This window comes from Clarias gariepinus, chromosome 7 (genome assembly GCF_024256425.1).
Source record: "Clarias gariepinus isolate MV-2021 ecotype Netherlands chromosome 7, CGAR_prim_01v2, whole genome shotgun sequence".
Classification (NCBI taxonomy): Eukaryota; Metazoa; Chordata; class Actinopteri; order Siluriformes; family Clariidae; genus Clarias; species Clarias gariepinus.
Window position 1 is genome coordinate 18,736,047 of NC_071106.1, and position 22,304 is coordinate 18,758,350.

General features: G+C 37.0%; 2 protein-coding genes across 2 annotated transcripts in view; both read right to left on the bottom strand.

Annotated features, from left to right (window-relative positions):
- Window positions 1–6,055: 6,055 nt before the first annotated feature.
- On the bottom strand, window positions 6,056–12,042 carry il34 (interleukin 34). The gene is made up of 7 exons (XM_053499858.1): window positions 11,736–12,042; window positions 10,478–10,592; window positions 8,793–8,902; window positions 8,578–8,655; window positions 8,158–8,343; window positions 7,456–7,609; window positions 6,056–6,719 (listed from the first exon to the last, which is right to left on the bottom strand). The coding sequence occupies exons 2-7, from the start codon at window positions 10,515–10,517 to the stop codon at window positions 6,673–6,675; spliced, it is 615 nt and encodes a 204-aa protein (XP_053355833.1). The 5' UTR covers window positions 10,518–10,592; window positions 11,736–12,042; the 3' UTR covers window positions 6,056–6,672.
- A 7,558-nt stretch (window positions 12,043–19,600) lies between these two features.
- Window positions 19,601–22,304, bottom strand: part of sf3b3 (splicing factor 3b, subunit 3) — a 32,582-nt gene continuing 29,878 nt past the window's right edge. Inside the window, exons 25-27 of the mRNA XM_053500470.1 lie at window positions 21,765–21,908; window positions 20,839–20,943; window positions 19,601–20,249 (exon numbers count right to left, since the gene is read on the bottom strand). Of these exons, the coding sequence (XP_053356445.1) occupies window positions 20,109–20,249; window positions 20,839–20,943; window positions 21,765–21,908 (390 nt within the window). The 3' untranslated portion in view covers window positions 19,601–20,108. The remainder of the gene's footprint in view (window positions 20,250–20,838; window positions 20,944–21,764; window positions 21,909–22,304) is intronic.

Below are 22,304 nucleotides of genomic sequence, written 5' to 3' on the forward strand. Positions count from 1 at the left end.
ACGGCGGGCACGCTGGGACAAACCGTACCTTCCAGATAACTCCCACTGTGTCTCAATTTCAGAATAACAAAGACATTGGCCTCGTAAAGATACTAAAGAAACTAATTAAAGTTTATCCCTATCATTAATAATATTAGAAATAAATATAATATGTGACTTTCAATAGAGTCTTGTATTCATCAGATCCGTGTATTAGTATCTGGGTCATTCTACAAAAATGGTGGAGAGTGATGTCTCTGAGTTCAGCTGAAGCCAAAATCATTTACATTAATATACCACACACTTGTGCTCAAAAAATATAGTACATACTTTCAATTATGAAATACGTTTTCTTACTTTATTGTTTAAATTTTAATTGTAACATTTTTCTTAAATGAAGGCCAAGTTCAAGGAAATGTTTTGTCACTACATACATCAAAGTAGGACTGTAAAATTTCATCTGAAGATTTTTTCATTTAATAATTTTGATTTATAATAAGAATATCTCATAAAATACGTTAAACAATACAATCATGAAACATTCATCGATTGCAACTACAGTAATAACATGAAATAATATCACCCCAAAGTATTATTGGTGTTACTGTAATACACAAGGAGTTTTATTTTAAAATACATTTGATTATTTGAAAATGTTCTTGAAGAGGTCACCAGATAAAGAGCACTGGACAAGTACAAAGTTAAAAGAAGTTGGAGAAGTTCTAGGTGTGAAAGAAATACATTTGAGGAGATATTTATAACTCAAATTCCATCTTTGCTGTAGAATGACCCACATAAAATTAAAGGACTTTCAAGATTCATTTGTGCTTCACAATTTTTTTATTTACCAACTTATGTAAATAGACAGGTCAATTCTAAATTGTTCAACTTTGTTTTGGAAAAATAAATTGTGCTGGAAATCAGTTTTAGGACAAAAATACTTGAATAAGTCTATGAACATTTTCAGTCATCCAGTTAAGGTTATCTGGAAGTTGAGTCATGTCAACTGGACTTCTTAGTTTAGAAGAAACGTTCCACTACTCATTTAAGTAGCATCTTCAGTCTAAGGTATGTTGGAAAGGTCCACACATTTAAGTCCTCCAAGGTCAAACGGTCCTCCACCATCTGAAACGGCTTGTTAGATGAACAATGGAGAATGTGAGAATAGGATGAAGGATCGTTAAAGAATAGAGAGAGGAGAGCTGTTAGGAAGACAATAGAGAGAGATTAGATAGAGTTGTTAAGGTGTAATGACCAGAAAGCGTAAGGGGAGTCCTTAAGTGTGGCTTTCTTGCTTAATGTGTGAAGAGGTCTTGATCTTTTTAGACAAATGAAAGGGTAGCATGAAAAATAGGAGACCGGTTGTGTCGGAGACTGCCACCTCTGTAAAGAGAAGGATTTTCCACCTGAACATTGATGGCTTCTTTTACCCCTCTCTTACACCATCATCCTGAAATGTGTGTCCTTTGTCCTTAAGGAATACCGCTGATTCTGGACCTAAGGTGTTGTTCCTTCTTTGTTGATCCATTCTTTTATGAAGAGGTAGTTATGTCTCCCCAATGTAGAGCTCTGTACACTCTTCACTGCATTAAACCACATATATTATATTGCTTTTCTTATTTTTTGCATAAGAAAAAATATACAGTCTTAAGGATGGATGAGTCTGCCTTAGCGTGTTGGTTGGTTCGAAGTGAACTGTTGTATTTTGCTTTCCAAAAATTCTTTCCTGACACTACAGCCACATATGGGATAATAAGATTTTTATTTTTGTCTGGGTCTCAGCTCTCTGTCATCGTTCTTTTTGATCTGGAAGGATTTTTTTCATAAAGGCCCACTTATGATATACGCATGTCTTTAGTGCTGCCTTTAGATGCTTGTGTTCTTTCTGTTTGGCTTCAGTGGAAGTAGGGATGTTCTCTGCCATGTGGTGCAATGTTCCGATGACACTTAATTTGTGTTGCAATGGGTGGTGTGAGTCAAACCGCAAGTGTTGATCTGTGTGTGGCTTTCCTGTAGACCTCTCTTTTTAGTTTCACAATTTTCCTATTAAGATCTGCACAGTCCAAAAAGGCCAACTTGTTGTCCTTTATGTCCGCTCTAGTGAAATTGATATGTGACAATAGAGTTAATATGCTCTATGAAGGTCTGTACTTCCTGGCTCTTAAGCTCCACTTCCTTCACACAGTGGCCACAATGGGCAACACAGGAAAGCCCATGGCACAGAAATGTTTCTGTCTATAGAAGTCACCTATGTACAGTAGTTGAAGTAGGAGAAGAGACAAACCAAGAAATTTGACCTTCTTCTTTCCTGGAAATGGTGGAGCCTGCTGGTGAGAATATAGATATCAGGACATCAACAGAGGACACAAAGGAAAAATGGGTAAAGAACCTTTTAGACAAAACACTCACCCTGCCAAAGAGAGTGGTCTTAGCCAAAGGCCTAAACTTGTTTACATGCCATCATACCTAAACATGTTTGGGTTGTAGACCTTATTACAGCTATAAAATCAGCTATCTTAAGCAACCTGCTGAAAGTAACATAATGTCAGCTTTTTTTTTTTTGCTTTGTTTTGTTTTAGTTTTTTTTTTTACAAAGATTTAAATGTTGAAAGGTGAACGTGATGTGATGTTTTTCCCTACGTGTCGCCGATAGGGGCGCTATATAGAGACATTACTCCAAGAACATAAAAGCGAAGAAGAATGAGTTTCCTGAAACAGTAGCCAGTTCAAATTAAACAGAACGGCTGTTAAAACTATTATTACATAAATAGTAATCAACCGATATAAATAAATAATATATATATATATATATATATATATATATGATAAAAATTTTGTTCATATTATTATTATTAAAAAAAAAAGTTTTTACTTTTAATGTATTTATGTTTTTTATTTTAGTTATTAATTTGTATGAGTAAGAGTTTTGTTCTTATTTATATATTTATCTTTTTTGCTTACTTTCTGGCATTTTGTTGTATCGCTTGTTTTATAAACTGTTGTGATTCTTAAAAAATAAATAAATAAACAAGTTTTAACCTATGTACTCTGTCCGCCTTTACATTTCTGCCCTCTTGCGGATAAACCGCTTACTACATCGGCAGGACGACACAACCTGGATAAAGTACTTAAGTAAAAAGCTGTGTCCTATTTCAGGTACCATATCCTTCGAAGGATGCGTTCTGTGCGGTTTTTGTAAGCTTGTGGCCTTCGAGCCTTGTCTGGTCTATAGAGGACCTTTTGAATCAAAGAGCAGATGCCTTTACGGTCGTGTCAGCGTAATTATGAAGTATAAATTACTTTTAAAAATCACAATGATCGTAGTCGAAGGTTGTGATATGGTGTTAGATGCGGGGAGAGTTGTGTTACCAGATTTCACATTAATTTTTTTTTATTTAAAAAATAAATAAAAATAATGTATTTCTTTATTTTTATTTATATGTTTATATATTATCTGCTTTATTTGTATTTTTTTTAAATGTCTCTTCCCGTCTCTTTGTAAACTGACAGAGAATTTTAGTATTTTGAGCCGTGAAGTTCACACCGTTGCCTGCTTCATCGTCAGGGTAAAGAAGGCGGCATTTGCAGGAACATTGGAAATGCGACAGCCTTAGTCGCGGCTGTATGACGTAATCAGCCTTCAAATGGATCCTTCAAAGGAAGTAGGCCCAGTATTGGGACACACCCAAAGACTTGCTTCAACTCGTGTACAGTAGTTCCATAGAGTACTAAGTCTATATAAAAAAAAATGCTACCTACTCTTTCATGCTGGATGCATTGTTTTACAAGACACTAGTAGTTTAGCACTCTAATAAAGTTGAGATAAAATAGCACAAATATTTGTGGTATTGTTTCAGGAAACCTTACATGTTGTGGCCAAAAGAGGCCAACTGACCATTACACCCACATGTGCTTTTTATTATAACCTTTAGCACGTTTGTAACCCTGATTTGTTGTTAAGTCTAACAAAGTGAAATTTACAATGCAAAGCATACCAATCCACTTGACTAAATCTGTCCCCTTTCCCCACACTGCCATCATTGGGCAACCATGTCTAAGGATGTGAATCTTACAGTGAAATGTTGTCTCTTTCTTTAAATTGCAAGGGGAATTCTGCGATTATTTTGTCTCGGAGCTGTTCTCCACTGTATTGGACTGTGAAATTAGGATTTCTAACTATCGTGACAGCTTTTGCAGGACAGCCATTTTTTGTCATCATGCTTCCAGACCAATTCATTGAAACTGGTAATGTGTTGTTGCACAGCCATTTTCATATCTCTCCAGAGATGTTCAATCAGGTTCAAGTCTGGGATTCAGCTGGGCCACTCAAGGACATTCACAGAGTTGTCCCGCAGCCACTTTCGTTATTTGGCTGTGTGCTTAGGTTCATTGTCCTGTTGGAAGGTTGGTTGCAGGTTTTCATCAAGGATGTCTTTGTACATTGCTGCATTCATCTTTTTCTCAATCCTTACTAGTTTCCCAGTTCCTGAAACTGAAAACATTCCCACAGCATGATGCCACCACCATGCTTCACTGTAGGGATGGTATTGGCCAGGTGATGAGCGATGCCTGGTTTCCTCCAGACATGACGCTTGGCATTCCAGTCAAAGGGTTACATTTTTGTTTCATTTGCCTTTTACTGAGAAGTGGCTTCCGCCTGATTGGTGGATTGCTGTAGAGATGGTTGTTCTTCTGGAAGGTTCCCCTCACTTCACAGGGAAATACTGGAACTCTTTTAGAGTGACCATCGGGTTCTTGGCCACTTTCCTGAATAAAGCCCCTCTCTCCCTATCACTTAGTTCAGCTGGGCAGCCCACTCTAGAAAGAGTCATTTGTGCTCTGTTAACTGTGGGACCTTATATAATAGACAGATGTGTGCTTTTCCAAATCATGTCCAGTTACCACAGGTGGACTCCAATCAAGTCGTAGAAATATTTTTCAAGGATGATCAGTGAAAACAGGATGCACATTAACTAAATTTTAAGTGTCATGGCAAATGCGAATACTTATGTACATGTGATTTTTTTTCCCCTTCATTTTTTATTTTTAATTAATTTCCAAAGTTTTCAAACAACCTTCTTTCAGTTTGTCGTTATGGGATATTGTTTGTAAAATTTTAAGGAAAATAATGAATTTAATCCATTTTGGAATAAGGCTATAACAATGTGGAAAAAGTGAAGTGCTGTGAATAGTTTACGGATGCACTGTAAATGGGTGTGTAAGTGCCCTCCATGGAGTGGAGTCCCTTCCTTGTGACCTAAGTCTCCTGGGATAGACTCCAGGCTACCTGTAACCCTGTAAACAGGATAAAGCGGTAAAGACGATAAATGAGTGAGTGAGTAAATATCATCATGGTAAGGTGTTTTTCTGTGTTGTCATAGCACTGTTGGTCACTAGTGGTGCACTTTGTACCAATCCCCATTCAGCAAGGCAGTTTAAAATCTTAACTCTTTATAGCATATTGAACCCAAGGTATGTGACCTAGCAAGCCACATAATGTCACATGTGTACTTAAAAATGATTTTATTACAAACCTCCAGGACTGAGAATTGGGCGTTTCCTTCTGCACTAGGTTGGACACAGGTTATTTACTATAAATCTTTTACAAGCTCACTGTCATACCAGGGGAAATTATTGCTTTTCATCGTTGCTTAACATAGAATAATTTAATGTGTAAACTAGATGTTAAAGAGTACATGGGAAATTAAATTCTCACGGTGAATAAACTAACATACGTTTACTCTATGGCTGCCAGTGCATTTATGTGTGATAGACAAATCCACTGGGTGTGCCTGTGTGACCAAGTAATCAGAAATTGATTTGATGCAATCTGTTGTTTGGCTCCGTGACAAGCTTGTCACTCTTGTCATTTAACTGTATGCAAATCCGTAACACATTCTTTTCTAACAGAACTACCAGCTTTTATCAGCTAAAACTAAACTGGATTTTAACAGGGTTATAGTTCAGCCTTTTTTTCTTCTTCTTTTTCTTTTTAAAGTGTATTTATAAAACATAACATCCACACAAAAACTCCTCAACCTGTTGGATTGTAGGAAAAAATACATTTGACCACAAGGGGGAGCCAGAGGAACGTTTATTTTTTTCTGTCCAACAGTGACTAGAACATTCTTTCTTTTTCTAGTCTTTAAATAAATAACACACACAAACTGCATTAAAAAAAAACAATCATCGCTGGAAAAGTATTATTACAGACATTTAATATTTATACAGATATTTAATATTTATGATAATGTAGCTTATATCAAAGCGCCAAGCAAAGGAAAATAATTTACTGACTAAGCCAGCAGTCAGCAAAACATATACATGCAATATATTACTTCTATTGCCTGTAGAAAAACACACACACACACACACACACACATATATATATATATATATATATATATATATATATACACTTGATGGCACACAGGATCAAGAATATCATTAAGACCACCATTAAATTCCTGTTTGAGTTGGCTATAGTCTCTTGAGATGGAACATGCTATAGCAAAAAGGAAAGTCATGAGTGGATCCACTCCACAAATGTATGTGTGTATATATGCCGGATGGATGAAGGTATGAACGCTGGTATGCCTTTAAGCAACATCTTTGTGAACATTAACAAACGCGCAGCGTGCCAGCGACCCTGGGCATTTCTCAGAAGAACATCCTCACTTAGGGAATCTTCTATCATCCCTGTTCTTCCTTCCCTTTTCTCCAGTGCTGAGTTTGGCAGTCTGATGGGGCAAAGAGAGAAAGCATTGATGAGTTCACTTTATATATTAACTACCGCACAAATAAGCACATCCATATGCGAACACTAATTACAGGTTAAACTGTCTGTGGTTGTTCTCAGACGGCATTCATCAGTGTGTGTGTGTCATGTTTTGGAGTGTGTCTTTGCATGGGGCAACAAATCAACTCTGAATCATGAACCGCCAAGACAGGAAGATGGCAGGATCAGATGCCACCACCTTACTTGTCATGAAAGCCGTGTCTTTGACTCAGTCCCGCTGGCATGTGCTCCCACTCACAGTGGGCCTAGCCAGATTTACTGGTCAGCTGTGGTTTTGTGCCACCATGTTGCAAAAACTGACCAACCGAAGCTTAACAATAAGGACTTACTGAATACCAGATGTTTTTTTTCCACAAGCTTTTTTTCATTTTCTTCAACGAATGTTTATAAGATACTTCACATAGAGATACACAAACTCAGCATACCAAATGATTTAAAACCTAAGGCCAAGCAACCTTTTAAGAGTTTTATATGAGCATTCATCCTGCTGTGTCCTATTTATTAACTTTATTGCAGTTAATTTCTTCACATGTAAATTAAACACAAGACATGGGATCAATAGTCCCATTATTCTGTGGAACCAGTTTGGCAGGATTTAACAATGACAAATTTGCCCTTAAGTTTATTTCAATTTAATCTACAGTGTAAAGAAATAAAGGTCTCAAAAGTTCACTTACAGTCGGTGCTGTTCCCTGAAAAGCACTCGTTAAAGATGCAGTGCATGGTCCGATAACAGTTGTCGAGTAAGGATTTAGGTTTGACGGATTTCCATCCCTGATAGTCCTCGTCTTTCAGGTGCGTTAGAATGTTTTCGATGCTTTCCGACTTACTCTGTCTCACAAACACATAAACATCCTCATCAGTATGACTCAGCATAGCACAACTTCATTATGATTTTAGTGGGTTCAAAAAAGTGTTAAAATGTAAACCTGATGTAAACCAGACTCCTTTGGGTGAATTATAAATTATTTAACTTAGTACAAAAGAAGTTGTTGGGTACAAATCTTAAACTGTGTAAAATGTTTTGGTAAGTGCAGTCTTTGAAGAGTCCATGTGGCACCATTCACATTCACACAGTTACAGAGTTACTATATAATCCATGTTATCACCCATTTGAGCTTTATTTTATCTAACATATAAAACGTATTTATCCCTTATATACAGTGTACACTTTGTTTTTAAAAGTATTACTTAATTAACATTTTCTCTGACATCGTTTATAGCGATACAGCATGAGTCAGACTCATATATCATCACATGATAGAAGACCTCAGAAAGGCTCTCAGTATTGTAAGTGAGTTGAGAAGGTGGGTGGCATAAACAATGAGCTTTCAAGCAGCTACGTAAAATGACAGCACACTGGAAGGCTTTGTCCTCACCTCATCTAAGATCCTGAGTTCCGGGTTGCTTTCCAGGATGACCTTGAAGAGATCCTTAAGGTTTGTAAGGTATTTACGCCTTGTTGGATGTCTCTCTGGCAGCACCTGCAAAATCCTATCTATGCTTTTTTCTGTGACCGTGGCCCACAAAACCTGGAGATCCCTCTCACTTGCTGAATCATTTTTCTAGGAGAAAGCAATGACAGATAGCATGTAATCTATCAAAGAAAACAGGAGCCGCTATGAAAAGTAACATGAGACAAGAGTAGGCTGATGCGTAAATATCAGTGGAAATTTATGATATCATTGACTCAAGGGAGACATGCATCGAAGAGAATGTGCGAATGGGAGGAAGTTGGGCAGAGTGTGGGAATAAGTCATAGTAATCTGATGTGTCAAAGATTAGGGTCAGTTGCTTACCAGTTTGCTGATATTTTTCAGTCTGAAGACCTCTTCATAAGGCACTTGCATGGTGTAATTTATAGGAAAGTTATGTTTCTGAAAAAATAAAAATGCAAAACATGTAAATATTACATTCTACATTTAACTGACTTGTTAAAAAATTCCTATTATACTTGTAGCACTGCTCTCTTTGTAAGTCTCAAAACAACAGCATGTTAAATGTATTACTGTACCAAATATCGTCTCCTTAATGTTGAATTGAGCTGATCTTTCAGAGTTTCCAGGGAACTGCAGGGCACAGGTGTCAGATGGCTCATCAAGATGGGTAATAACCACGTTAGACCTAGACGCAAACAGAGCAATAAAATAAGTGCGACTGTACCCAGTATAGAAATCCACATTCTTCACCTTATGGTATGAATGAGTATGAGCATGTGGAAACCTGTCTCCTAATTGCCGCACATATAATGCTTTCAGTAAAACAATCCTAGATTGTTATTTAATCCTTTCCATGGTTTTGGCACTTTACCAGCACTGGCGATTTATGAGATGGATAGTTACAGTTAAGGCATTAGTTTTAAAAGTACCACTTGTAGGCATACCATTTATACACCACAATTGCTTCCTGTCAAACAAAGCACACTGGTGAATTCTGTTACCCATTTTTTTAGCTGGCTATAGTACTTTTTTTGTGTGTTAGTAAAACACTTAAGACAATCTGTAGGTGAAAGAGAAAGCAGGTTGTGAGTTAAGTTTGACATAAACAGATGCATCAAATTCGTGTGTATTTTCTCTTTAAAGGCCACATGATCGTTGTCACAGCAAACGAAAGATAAAGTGCGAAAGGAAGGAGCTGTCTCACCATCTCAAAATCAAAACCTCAAACCACTGCTGGTTTTACAAAGAAAAAACGATCACACTCTTTCATCATAATGTGCATGCTTGTTAAATACATTTTTATACATTGTACCGGCTAAGAATAAATGAGCAACATATTGTTCCCTCCAATGGACTTGTGTAGGTACTTCATCTCCTCCCTTCAGTAAAGCAAACAACTCCAAGAATAAATATAACACTGAATAAATACAACTAAGTCATAAACAGCCACAAAAACAATTACCTCTTTAGCATTGCTACACTGTAATTCACTGTGAAATTGGTCAGTGGTATAAAACACAGGGTTAGCAGAAAGTTATAGGGTTAGAATCCCGCAGTCCTGTAAGACTGTAGGTTTAATGCAGATATATTGAATTATGTTCCTATTGTACTACAGAGGTTTCTATAGTTGAAACTAAGTGATCGTGACAGCATAACCGACCCCCCCCCCCCCCCCAGTTGCATTCTTCTGCACCTTCTTATTGCCATTTCACTTCATTTTCTGCATCTTTTTATCTCTTCAGTACAGGAAGTGGTGAGAACAAAAAACGAAAATACCTGAAGCAGGATTCTAACCTTAGACTAAATGACACAGCAAACACATCAACACATACAGTAGCATCACTCAGAAGCTGTGAAAACCACATGCGATGAGTAACATCTCTGTTCTGCGTCACTCCATCTTTCTTCATCAGTAATATGGAGTTTATCTTGGTGACAAACTACATCCGAGTTAACCTGTCACTTGAGTTTTTTTCAGGAAGTGTTCAATCTTCCTCTTTTTTCTCTCCATCAACATTTAATGCTCCCAATGAACTCTCAAAACTCTAAGGGCATCCCATTTAACTATCTCAATTTGATTTCTGACAGATGACAAAGATAAAAACTCACAACACTGAGATAAACTCGTGCAGATTACATCAATGTGAAATGTGTACCAGATGTTCCCAGCAGAATTTATTTGAGATTAGAGTGACTTGTGACCCCTTTTAATGTCTTTTCCCTTAAGAAAATACTTAAGCCCCACAAGGGCCCCACTTACCCAAAAGCCCCTTAAGGAGCCAAGCCTCACACCGAACCATACTGCTGCTAAATCTCTAGTCTTGGAACTCAAGCAAAATCCAGATGTAGACTGCTTCAATATTTTTTTCCCCGGCCTGAAACAGCAGAGAGAAACATATGCAAAAGCATCAGCACAATCCTTATTCATTGCCGTTATTTCATGTCTGCACAGCTGCCTTCAAATTCACATCAGACTGAAGAAGCACAGGGTTAACAATTGTTAGGCATGTACATGTACATGCATGTAAGTGTAACAAACAAAAAAAACAATCAGTTGAACATTTGTAAAGAAAAATAATAGGTCATGTGATTCTTTTTGTACAGCTTGTTCCTGCTGTAGCCATTAAAGCTCTAAAGACTCTAAGATTTCGACCAACTTTGTAAATTTAGATATATCTACTTAATGTCAATGAATCCCCCATTAATCACATGCCCAGGACTTCTCGGTTGTCATCTTGGTGACAGTAAATCAAATCAAGTGTTTTTTAACATATTACCACCACTGATTTGTAAAAAGTCCTAAAACCAGAGAAGTGTTAACATAATATTGTATGCCATCATACGCTGATTCTCATGACCATCCTATATCATTCTGTACAGCAAAACTCCCAATACAGATGTATACGGATTTGACATTAAAATCAGTATTTTAAATGAAGATCTCTTCTTTGTGTGTGTTAAAGTCAAGCAATGACAACATCACTCTATCTATATTTTCGAACATAACTGACACAGCGGAGTAAAAAAAGGACTATCTGGACACTTTCACTGAACTTATGCAGGTTACTTTAAATGCTGGATGTTGTCCAAAAAATGTCTGCTAAAAAAAGAAACTCCATAACCTGGTGTTTATCAAAGCTAAAGTAAGAGTCTGAATACTGAAAGTGTATATATATATATATATATATATAGGGTACCTGACCAGAATAAAAAGGCATAAAATGAAAAAATGAAAAGGCAAACCACAGAACTGAAATGCAACAACGGCTCAAGGGTGATAAAACTAAACTGTGATGAAAAGCAGATGCATTGCGCAATAATAGCACATGTGCAAAAAAAAAAAAAAAAAGCGCAAATGAGAAAGCACTCCTTATACATAAAATGGTGCAGAACAGAAAACTCTGCTAATGAATCCACAACCGCGTCTAAATCATTAGATTGAAAAACAGAAACTAAAATAAGGTTTAAACAGATCGGCACTTGATGGGGCCGAAAAAAAGACCGAAGAGTCCACGCACCTCTCTGTCTCTGTGTCCCTCTGTCTCTGCCTGTCTCTGTGTGTCGGGTTTCAGATGGTAATGTTCAGCGCCTGTGTCTCGCCGCCCCACAGCTCCGTCAAGTGCTCATATCCGTATGGCGTCTTATTTAAAAATCTCCCTCTTGTAACTACGTAAAAAAAAAAAAAAAAAGAGCGAATGATTCGGAATTTCCCACGACGCCCCGGTGTGTGTTATAAGCGCTGACCCTCTGCGTGTGTGTTCGCGTGGTCCTGTGTGCTGGAGATCCTCCCACCCGCGGGACACTCAGCTCAGATCAGGACTCTCTCTCTCTCTCTCTCTCTCTCTCTCTGTGACATTTTACTTTCACTTTTAACTTTAACCCATGACTGAACCAAAGCTCAGAGCTCACTGGTTTATTGACCTGTTCATCAAAGCGCATTACTATTACACAACTCCCCTAATGTCTTCACGAAACATTAACACCAGCACATGCCTTACACACTTAGCTGGGTTTTAACCTAGGCATTAAATCATTAGGAAGTTATATCTGCACATGGGACGATTTCAGAAATGCTGGGACGATTTAAAAAATGTGGCTTTCATCTCAGTCAGAGATAACATAGTGGCAAGCCTTTATCTTTTTTTTCCTTTTAAATATTTTTCAGTTTTTCATTTCCAGTTTTCCTTTTTCCTTCTAAACTGAGCACCTATTGGTTTTGACTTGTTTTATTATTATTTTTGTACTTGACGAGTACCAAAACTTTAGCCATCTCCATTAAAGAGTCAAGACTATACCATTTCACCCTTGGATGAAATACCCCTACTGTGGAGATATACTGTACAGTATCTGTGGCAGTTACTTAAGGGCTCAGGTTACCAGCTCGATGCCCGATTGTCATTCACACACAATACAGGCGATTTTGGAATACCTATTACCCTAAACTGCATGTCATTGGGCTGTGGAAGGAAACCAGATTACCTAGAGGAAATCCGCCAAGCACAGGGAGAACAAGCAACTGCATGCATGCTATAGATGCTTTTATATGCCAGCCTATTATTCTGGGCCGAATGATGAAATATGCCTATGGAACTCTACGGTACAACAGCGTTATGACTGAATTGTGGTTTATTTGGTAGCAGTTTCTAGTGTAATCGATTTTACTATTCACAATGCTGTACAAAGTGCAAAGTTGTCTCAAGATTTATAAACAACTTGTAAGAAAATTAATAAACACTTTTACTTTTTCCTACCAATGAGCAATGGTTCAGATGATGAGCAATGGTCCAAAATGCATAGCAAAAGCAAGCCAGCATACAAATCAAATGTTCTTAAATAGCTGTGTCGGTCATCTGACCTCACCCCAGCTAAGCATGCTTTTCACTCTTAATAAAATGGAAGGCAGAAAGTACCACAAACTTGCTCGCCATCTTATAATTAACGTTACCACACTCTTGTTAATGTGACCGAGCAGTCTTGCCAGGTTCGCTTAAACACTTTGTAATATAAAAAACAATAAAAAACAAGAGCACACAAAATCTTTTTTAACTGTTTATCCTCCACCATTCACCAAAACTGAACTCTAACACTCGCGAAGTGTGCATGCCTATCTATAGCAAGCCCCAAAGGGGAAAAATGCCGAAGTGTAATGGCACGGAGCATGCTCACTTCGCGCATCACACACACACGTGAAGTGTAAGGGCACGGAGCATGCGCACTTCGTGCATCACACACTCGCGAAGTGCGCATGCCCCATGCCCGAGGGGAAAATGCATGAGTAGTAATGGTGGACCAGCCCTGGCGTTATTTGTTTGGAGGAGAGAAGGAGAGATTGCTGTGGATCATTTTCTTTCGAAGAAACCGGATTATCTTTGACTGGACATATTCCCCAGACTTCTCACCCTCCGTCATCGGCCTGTCATCGGTGAGACCGAACCATACTCGGTATACTCGGGTAACACACATACAATAAACACGGATTTCGGACATTTTCCACTTACTCGCGTTCACATATACATACCGTTTATTATATGTAGTTTGTAAATATAGTTTATATCTTTGTTTGGTTGTGGTGCACCTTTTCTGTTTACTTTATTTTAGTTTTGTATAATACGTTTGCCTTATCTACTTGTTTGTGTTTGTCCTTCTTGCTCACCGGCCTTTTAACGCAACACTGACACAAAGATAAAAGACCTCTCGATTTTTGTAGCCACAGTTAATATAAAATTAGCTGGTCATTACACGGTAAAACCAATGCCATCTTTTCTATGTATTGACGGGACTCCAGAGTCAAAAATGGGCGTTTTGTTTTGTTACCTGTAGAGGTAGACCAGTCATAAAGGGCCGCGCTAACATTTAGACAAAACTTCCAATTTCATGGTCTTTCCTGATTATTTTTATTTCGTTCTTCATCATAAAACAATGTTGTGGCATCCAAAATATGAAATAAACTCATTTAAACAGTTGATAGTGAGAGGTGTCTGCTACTTAAAGGTTTCTTCATGAATAATTGGCTAATTATTAATATTTAGTAATCATTGGTCTTTTTTTTTTGAGACGGTAATTCTAAATTAACGATTTCTCTGCAGCAGAGGTAAGTTTTGGTCTTGCTTTTATGGTCTTCATGAGAGCCAGTTTATCATGGTGCTTGATGGGTTTTGCAAATCGTATTGATAATACTGTTCTTGCAAGAATTATCCCAAAACAGATCAACTGACTGTTATTGTTACTTAATTACCTAATTTGATATGTGTTTTTACATTGTTTTAAAATCTCCAATATTGCTCTCTAATGTACAGAAATAAATGTCACCTTTGTCCAAACTCTTGTTTGGTATTTAAAAAAAAATATATAAAAATGTAATATTACTGTATATATACATATAAAACTGCCTGAAAAAAAGTTGCACTTTTTGTTTTGTTTATGGTCGTGGCATTGCTTTGTTAAGCTTTATGCAATGTCACAACATATTTCTGTCCAGAGTCACACTATTTTCCATCAATTTGTTAAATCTATGCTATGAATAATTAAAGTTCTAAAAGCAAAAGGGGGTTCAACTCCTCACTCCAACAGGGTAAATCTGGACTCAGCAGACCACATTTTCCAATGTTCCACAGCCCCTTCTTTATGCTCCCTAGAAAAAAAAAAATATATTTTTTCCCCTGATTAGTTTAATTGATGGTGATTTTCTTAGAACTACTGTTATTTTTTATCGTTTGATTTCATTATGTATTTAAGTGATCTCCCATAATGGTCATTTAAAAGGTTTTTCCAACCACATTTTTTCCTACAAGATAATGGCTTCTAGGTTTTTAATTGTGTTTTTTTTTCAGTTCCTTATCCAGTTTTAATAGTTTCATCAGTCTCCTTGGTTGTTGTCTTTGGTTAATAATCTGATCCTTTTGAAACAGAGCAACATCTTTTCCATGGCCACATGACCATGTCTTTTGACATGGTTGTGTAAGAAATGAGAAGCTATTCACTGCATTATTTAGGGTCAAATCACTTGTTGTAGCTGAACCATATTAATTACTGCAATAATTATTTAATGGAAGCCTCTTACACTAACTATTTGCTCAGTTAAATCCTTGTGATGACTTTTTTTTTGTCCAAGTAGTGTACATGAATATGGGAAGAGCTCTCCGTTTGTAAACAATCCTTCCCAGTGTAAAATTATTTCCAGTATAATGAGCAGCATCAAGTACTTCTCTGAAGTCGAATGATTTACCTTTTTCTTTACATGATGGAGGCACACACCTGTATGCTTCAGAATAACAACCTGTTGATGGTTCTGCTTTTAGAGAGGTAGTCACACTTCCTGATGATTAACTGATTTCAATAGTAGCACCTGGCTGCCAATTACTGTTTTTTTTTCCATCTGGATTTGAAAAGTTTTTCCTTCTTTTGGGGAAAAAATGACAACATATAGAAATATGTTCTTTTTTTTATGGCTTCTGGTTTTGTAAAAGCTGGACTGGAGAAAATATTGCAAGATTTTCAGTGTAACAAAATGCTTCCAAGTACAGGACTTTATATAATCTTTTCTTTTTGTCATTCTACTTTGTAATGTATGCAGTGTAGTTGGGGTTGGGTTAAAGATGACTCATGTAATCACATGTGAAAAACATGCGAATACATGTCTTGAATTCGTGAGTTGGGAATTTTTAGATCGCCAAGTTCAGATTATGTGGGACAGTTGTACAGGGCTTTTCATTAAAGCAAAATATATTCAATAAAATTTAATTTAATCCAACCTTTAGGGCAACCATATTAGATAACTAACTTTTAACTGTTTTACCAGTAGTACTTATGTACAGTATGTATGCATTATAAATATGTATAATATTGCAATACTCACAATTTACTCATATAATAAAAAAAACTAATGTATGTGATTTTTCCCCCCAAAAGAGTACCTAGCTTGTACACTGTTAAATCCATCCCACAAAGCTAAAAAAAAAACTCTGTAACTTTAACTTTTATAGACTACAGAACAAAATGTCCTTTTATTCTTATAGAAAAATCACCTTGATTTCAAGTGTTTGACAAGTGATTATGTCATGAGATCACACGATAAGCATGTGATGATGCATTGCATCATCTAGGGTAAAAAAAACTCAACATGTGACATCATCTTTGTAATATTTAAGCGAAAAATAAAACATTGAGAAAATTGTCAAGTGGGTTTTTATGAATCATGGGGTGGAAAAAAAAAACATGGAAAATAGTAAACACATACACACCCTGGGAAATGAGATTTAAACAGTGAACATGAGGTGGCTAAAACCACTATGTAATATCCACATTTTTGGTGGTTATAGAGGTTATAAGATACGGTTTCCAAGCTTCAACTTTCATGGATAGCAGTTCTCTAGAACTGCTATCCATGCCATCTCGCTTGTCCTCTCCTGGAGTACTATATAGTTATAAGTATAGGTGGTGTGTACTCTGAAATTAAAGAATACATTTGCTTCTTATTAAAAGAAGTGAGTGGCAAGTGCTCTTGCTCTTTTGATTTTAGGGTCTCTGTGAAATCTGGATTGATTTTTGAAAATTTTCTCTTCTATTAAACCTCATTCAAGAAACATCTCTCTGTGACATCTCACATCTCTCTCTCTCATCTCACAGGAATAATGAAAAAGCACAACACAAATGGTTCATGGAAGCCTATTTCTTTTTGTCGGATTACACTATTCTTTAAGTCTCAAGAATGGTGCTTATTACCATTACTTAGTCCATTTACTTCATGTTTTAAATCAGTTGCCCTAAGTGTAATCCTCATATTTAACGCAGAAAGATATTTTAAAAACAAACACCAATCAAACTTCATATCCGTGTGTGTACTCCCCCACATCTCGCATCCCCACAAAGCCACTGGCTGCCCACAAACGCCCACCTGCCCACATTACTAACTCCTTCCGTGCATTCACGGTGGTTAAGAAGCTGCTAAGAATGTCGAGCTGGGCTAAGTTTTTTTTTTAAACGCTATTTTGTCAGACTGCTTGAAGTGGGATTCGCCTGCTGACTTCCACACAAGTACACTCAGCTCACTATTCTAGCCATCGAATGCCAAACCACAACATGCACTGCCTCGAGTCTGGCTCTTCACAGGCAGAGAATGGTGTGCTCTTTTTCGCTGCTCCCAATAACCCACAGTAATAACTTTGGCAAATTCTTATGAACTAACAAAAAGCTATGGACCAGAGGGGGATTTCGTGAACCCCCCCATCCCCCCACACCATCTGTCTGTAAACATATCGTCATCTGGGAAAAACCAGAAGGAAAAGCGTGTCCGAGAGCAGCTTCCTAATGAAAGTTTCACTGACATGACGTTATATATCTCGTGCCTCTTTCTGTAAAAAAAAAAAACTGCTGCTGGATTACTGAGACCATGTCACAGTGTTTATCTTTTCTAGACAGGGACATTTGGAGTTGCTTCCTCTCTTCTTTTAGACATGTATGGACCTGCATGGAACCACATGACCTGATTTTAAAACCCCTTTTATTGGCTCTGAGCCACGTCTATTTGTCTCTAAATACCACCTGCTTCCATTTTCTCTTACCATGACCATAACAGTCATTTGGGCGTCCCATCAACATTTAGTAAAAGTGTTATAATTATATTAGGCAAAAAAAAAAAAGTAATATTATAAATTGAACCACACATATTGTTAAAGGGTGAACAAATTCCTCAAGCTGCAGGGTCCCCATTCTAATCTCATTTCACGTTCCTTTTTCTCCGGGTTTTCCGTTTTTTTTTCTCAACACTCAAAAACATGCATGTAGGTGGACTGACTAAGTTAAATTCCCCTAGAGTTGCTTTTGTGAATGTGCTGTGATGGGCGGGTGCTTCATCAAGGGGGAATTTCCACCTCAAACTTGGTGTTTCTGGTGTAGGCCCCGGAACCATAGTGACCAGGATAAATTGGATAAAGAATATGGATTAGTCGTTACAAAACAGATAATGGGCAGGAAATGCTGAGGAGATAAAAAAAAAAAAAAAAGATTGAAAGACAGTAATTAAAAAAAGGGGGGGGGGGGGTTGGGGGTAAGGGGCCCACACACTCAATGTTGCATGGCTTTAAGGGTGTTATTTTTTTGGACCTTAAGGACTATGTAGAATCCTACATTTTTAAGGATGCCTATAAAATCCCTGATTATCCCCCTTCCAAGTTACGATGATGAAACCAGTGTGAATCACACATCACAAACAATATTTACATACTGATAATGTAACTGCAGAATCAATAGCAAGGAACCAGACAGCACTGGTAATGAATATAAATAGATCATAGGAATGAGGGTGTTCAACACTTACTTCATTTTTATACTATTTTTTCACATGATCATTACACCGTGAAATAGAACTAGTTTTTTTTCCCCCCACGTGGGATCACTTACACATTACTCATAATTACCAACACGATCATGTCAAATGGTTTATAGTGATTTCATCAACAGAAAAAAAAATCTAATGTACTGTATTTAAGCCAAAATCTTTGCAGAATTTGCCAACATGATACACCTTTTACATTCTATCTGTACCTCCCCAAAACGATGGACAAAGGTTAAGCTACCAAAAAAAAGAATAAAATAAATAAATAATATAATCAAGCTGATTCATACTAGTAACCAAGTTTACATCCTCTGCCAAGACTGACTGGCACTAAACGATCTAAAATACTGATTGGTGGAGGAGGAAAATAAATTAAGTTTAAACTGGTTACAGTCCTATAATGTATAAAGTGAATGTATATTCAGTCTGATGACTATGATTTATATATATTTTTCCCCCTTACCCTTTTCAAACTCATAAACCCATATTTTTTTGGAACTCTGTTAAGCTGCTGTGACAATGACCACTGTTAAAAAAATGACCGCTATGTAAATAAAGCTCAATTAAAAGTTTAAACTCACCTGTTTAAGACAAACAGCCATACAGACAATAATCCACAGGTTCTTTGTTAAAGCTTCCAAATAAAGCCGTTTCATGGCTACTTTATGTATACACATACATTCCTAAGGCTTTAATAGACAAACTTCAGAAGTATCATTTTGTAGAATTGATGAGATTGCAGGCCACAAGCAACAAATCACCCTCATCGTTTGCGCTTCCTGTGGAAGTCACTTTAAGACATCCGACTGGCTGAGAAAAGGTTTTCCTTACTTCTTAGCGGCGGTTTTACAATACTGAGAAAAGCATCACCAGAACAGACAGAAGACACGACAGAAAGAGCAATGCAGTCTGAGGGGGTTGCAGAGTTGAAAGGTAGAGCACTGGAATCCTGTCTGACCTGTGTGATCAGTGTAAAAGTATGTAAAGGGACAGTTTTTTTTCTCAACCTATTCTCTCCCTAAAGAAAAAGGTGCTAAAGAAAAAAAAAAATTAATTACAAAATTTATTTACAAAATTCTGTCAAACAAGTTTACAAAGAATTTCTTTCAGTACAGTCCAAGGACAAAACAAAAAATATATAACCACACAAATCCCACTGTTCCTCGGTAAGAACAGCTTTAGCTATTTTACAAATTCCTCAATCATTTGAAACAATGGCATGTAAAAGCAGTACTATTTTTTACCTTAAAATAAACTAAACAAGTGAATGCTAAATTTATAATATTTGCACAATAAACAACAGACATAATTCCAAACTATGGAAATTGTGGCAGCAGAAAACCTATTGTCCATAATCTTCAAAACCTTACTTTTTTCAAACCACAACCAAGTCCTTGGAATGCTCAGGAAAAACCTCTCTAACAAGCTCTGACGAACAGTTTTGGAGCACTTATCCACAATATTGGACTTACGTTTAATGCAAAAAAACTGTGGATGCACTGAAAAAGTGGGTTTGAAAATGTTCAAATGTTGAATCTGCAGAACAAAACCGATGATTTTAAAAGGCATAACGTGTGCGGATGTCTTCCAGTTTCTTAGACACTTCGGGTGGTGTGCGGTCTAACTCCTCAGCAACACTTTTCTGCTTATGGGGATCCATGGAGTTAAACTGCTCACAGAGATCTCCATCAATTACATTCTGCAAAACAAACCAGCAACGTAAACAATTCATAAACTTTCAGGACAGTCTTCCCTTCTTTTTTTTTTATGTTTCCTGTCATTTCATTCTACAAGCAAGCAAATAATTCTATTTTGTTTATAAAGTTCCCTTCTTACTTTTTGCTTTATTTCTCACAATACTGCAATTAAAAACCATGCTGCACTAGATGCACAATATTATGTGAGACAACATTCCTATACCAACCCAGTAAAAAAAAAAAAAAAAAAAAAAAAACATTCATTCATTACAATGGTAAACTGTCTCAGGAAAAGCATGCCTGTAGCTCATGACATAGACTTTACCTGTTCCTTCAGGCTAAACCATATAGTGATGACAGAGCTTCTAGGAATAACTATTGTTAATCATTTAAGTGTATTATCATGAAATCATTTCAGACTTTGAAAGCAATATATAAATAATAATAATAATAATAATAATAATGACGTGTAATTTGTAATAACATTATTTGCAGTTTATAACCATGGAAATTTACAGTATCCTTAATCAAAGTAAAAAAAACTAATAAATGTTAAGAGGCTGTCTGAGACTTTCCTGCCCGTGTACTAACCTTTACAGGGAAGTAATAAGAACGGAAGCTAAGATGGTCTCGGCCACAAAGTGGAGGAAACTCTGAGCGCATGTGCATTTCTAAGTGCTGGAAGAAATCGTGGTCCTGAGGGCACAGAAAACAAAGTTAATTTGCATTTTTTTTTTCTGGAGCATTTATACATACATACATCAAGGAAGGATTTAATGTTCACCACGTATGTGTGAGACTAGCAAACAATATTAATAGTAACAAGAGCTTAAGATCTGGTAAGAAATTAAAATAAGCTGATTAATTTACATCACATGGAGAGAGTATTGGCAACCTAGCAGACTTTGCTCATTTAATTTTTTTTTTTTTAATCTCTATTCTGGTAAGAAGATTTTAATCTCAGCATTTTAATAAACATTTGCTGGTTTAGTTTTCCATCACTTCTCCAAACAGAGAGCAACCAGCATGGGAAGAAGGGGAGAGAAGGCAGAGCTGGACCATTCTTTACTTATTTTTGCTTCACATCTGCATGCATGCACACACCAAACCAGGAACCAAATAAAAGTTATTTATTTGTAATAATGTATTCTGCTAATTTCTAGTTTCAAACACTATTAAATTGATTATTAAATGTATTAAATATTTTTCAGTAAAACACTGTGCAGACTATTGCCAAATTCTTCCCCAAAGTTCATTTAAAATGCATTTTGTGCATGTTGTTACTGCTAAAGAACAAAAACCAGACTGTTCTTGGATTTATCGTGACTCATTTCACAATTCCCACGACAACCCTGCAGCTCCTCTGCTTGAGGAAAGAAGCACGAGAGCACTGAACTCAACATTTGTTTGGGCACAACATCTTAAGCTGTCACTGAGAAAAAGGACAAATGGCCTAGATAGTGCCTTTGACCTCTTTCTCAGAATCGTTTTAGTTTTTAACTGGAATGCAGTCATACCTCATGGGAGGTAAAGGGCACAAGGATGCCGATGCCTCCTGACAGAGTTGTGTACACCAGAGACTCCGAGCCCCCAGGGATAAGCGTGGTCTTCTGCAGTGACAGGACTGTTTCTCCTATGTGGTAGTTCATAATTATATCAGCCTGAAACAAACAGTGTAAGAATGACATGGTTAGTTGGCAACTAACTTCCCTTTACTGAGTCTGTAGTGTGAACATTTCACTCTCATCAACATACAAGCTTCTCATGAGTTAAGCACTAATAACTATATCCAGTTCGTATTAAGGTCATCTGCAGACATGCACAAGCAAGCTTCTCAGTCAATCACCCACTATCCTCCCACTTGCTTACACACACACTTGGCATGACCCTAAATTCCCAACAAGTCATTGGGGCACACTGGGAATTTCCCCCATGTCCACCTAAGCAATTCTAAGAGCCTGATTAGATCATAACTTCTGGCATGTGGATGAACGTGGTTCTGGGGTCTTTGGAGACTGACCACAGCACAGACCCAAGTTAACTGTTCTGGATGTTTG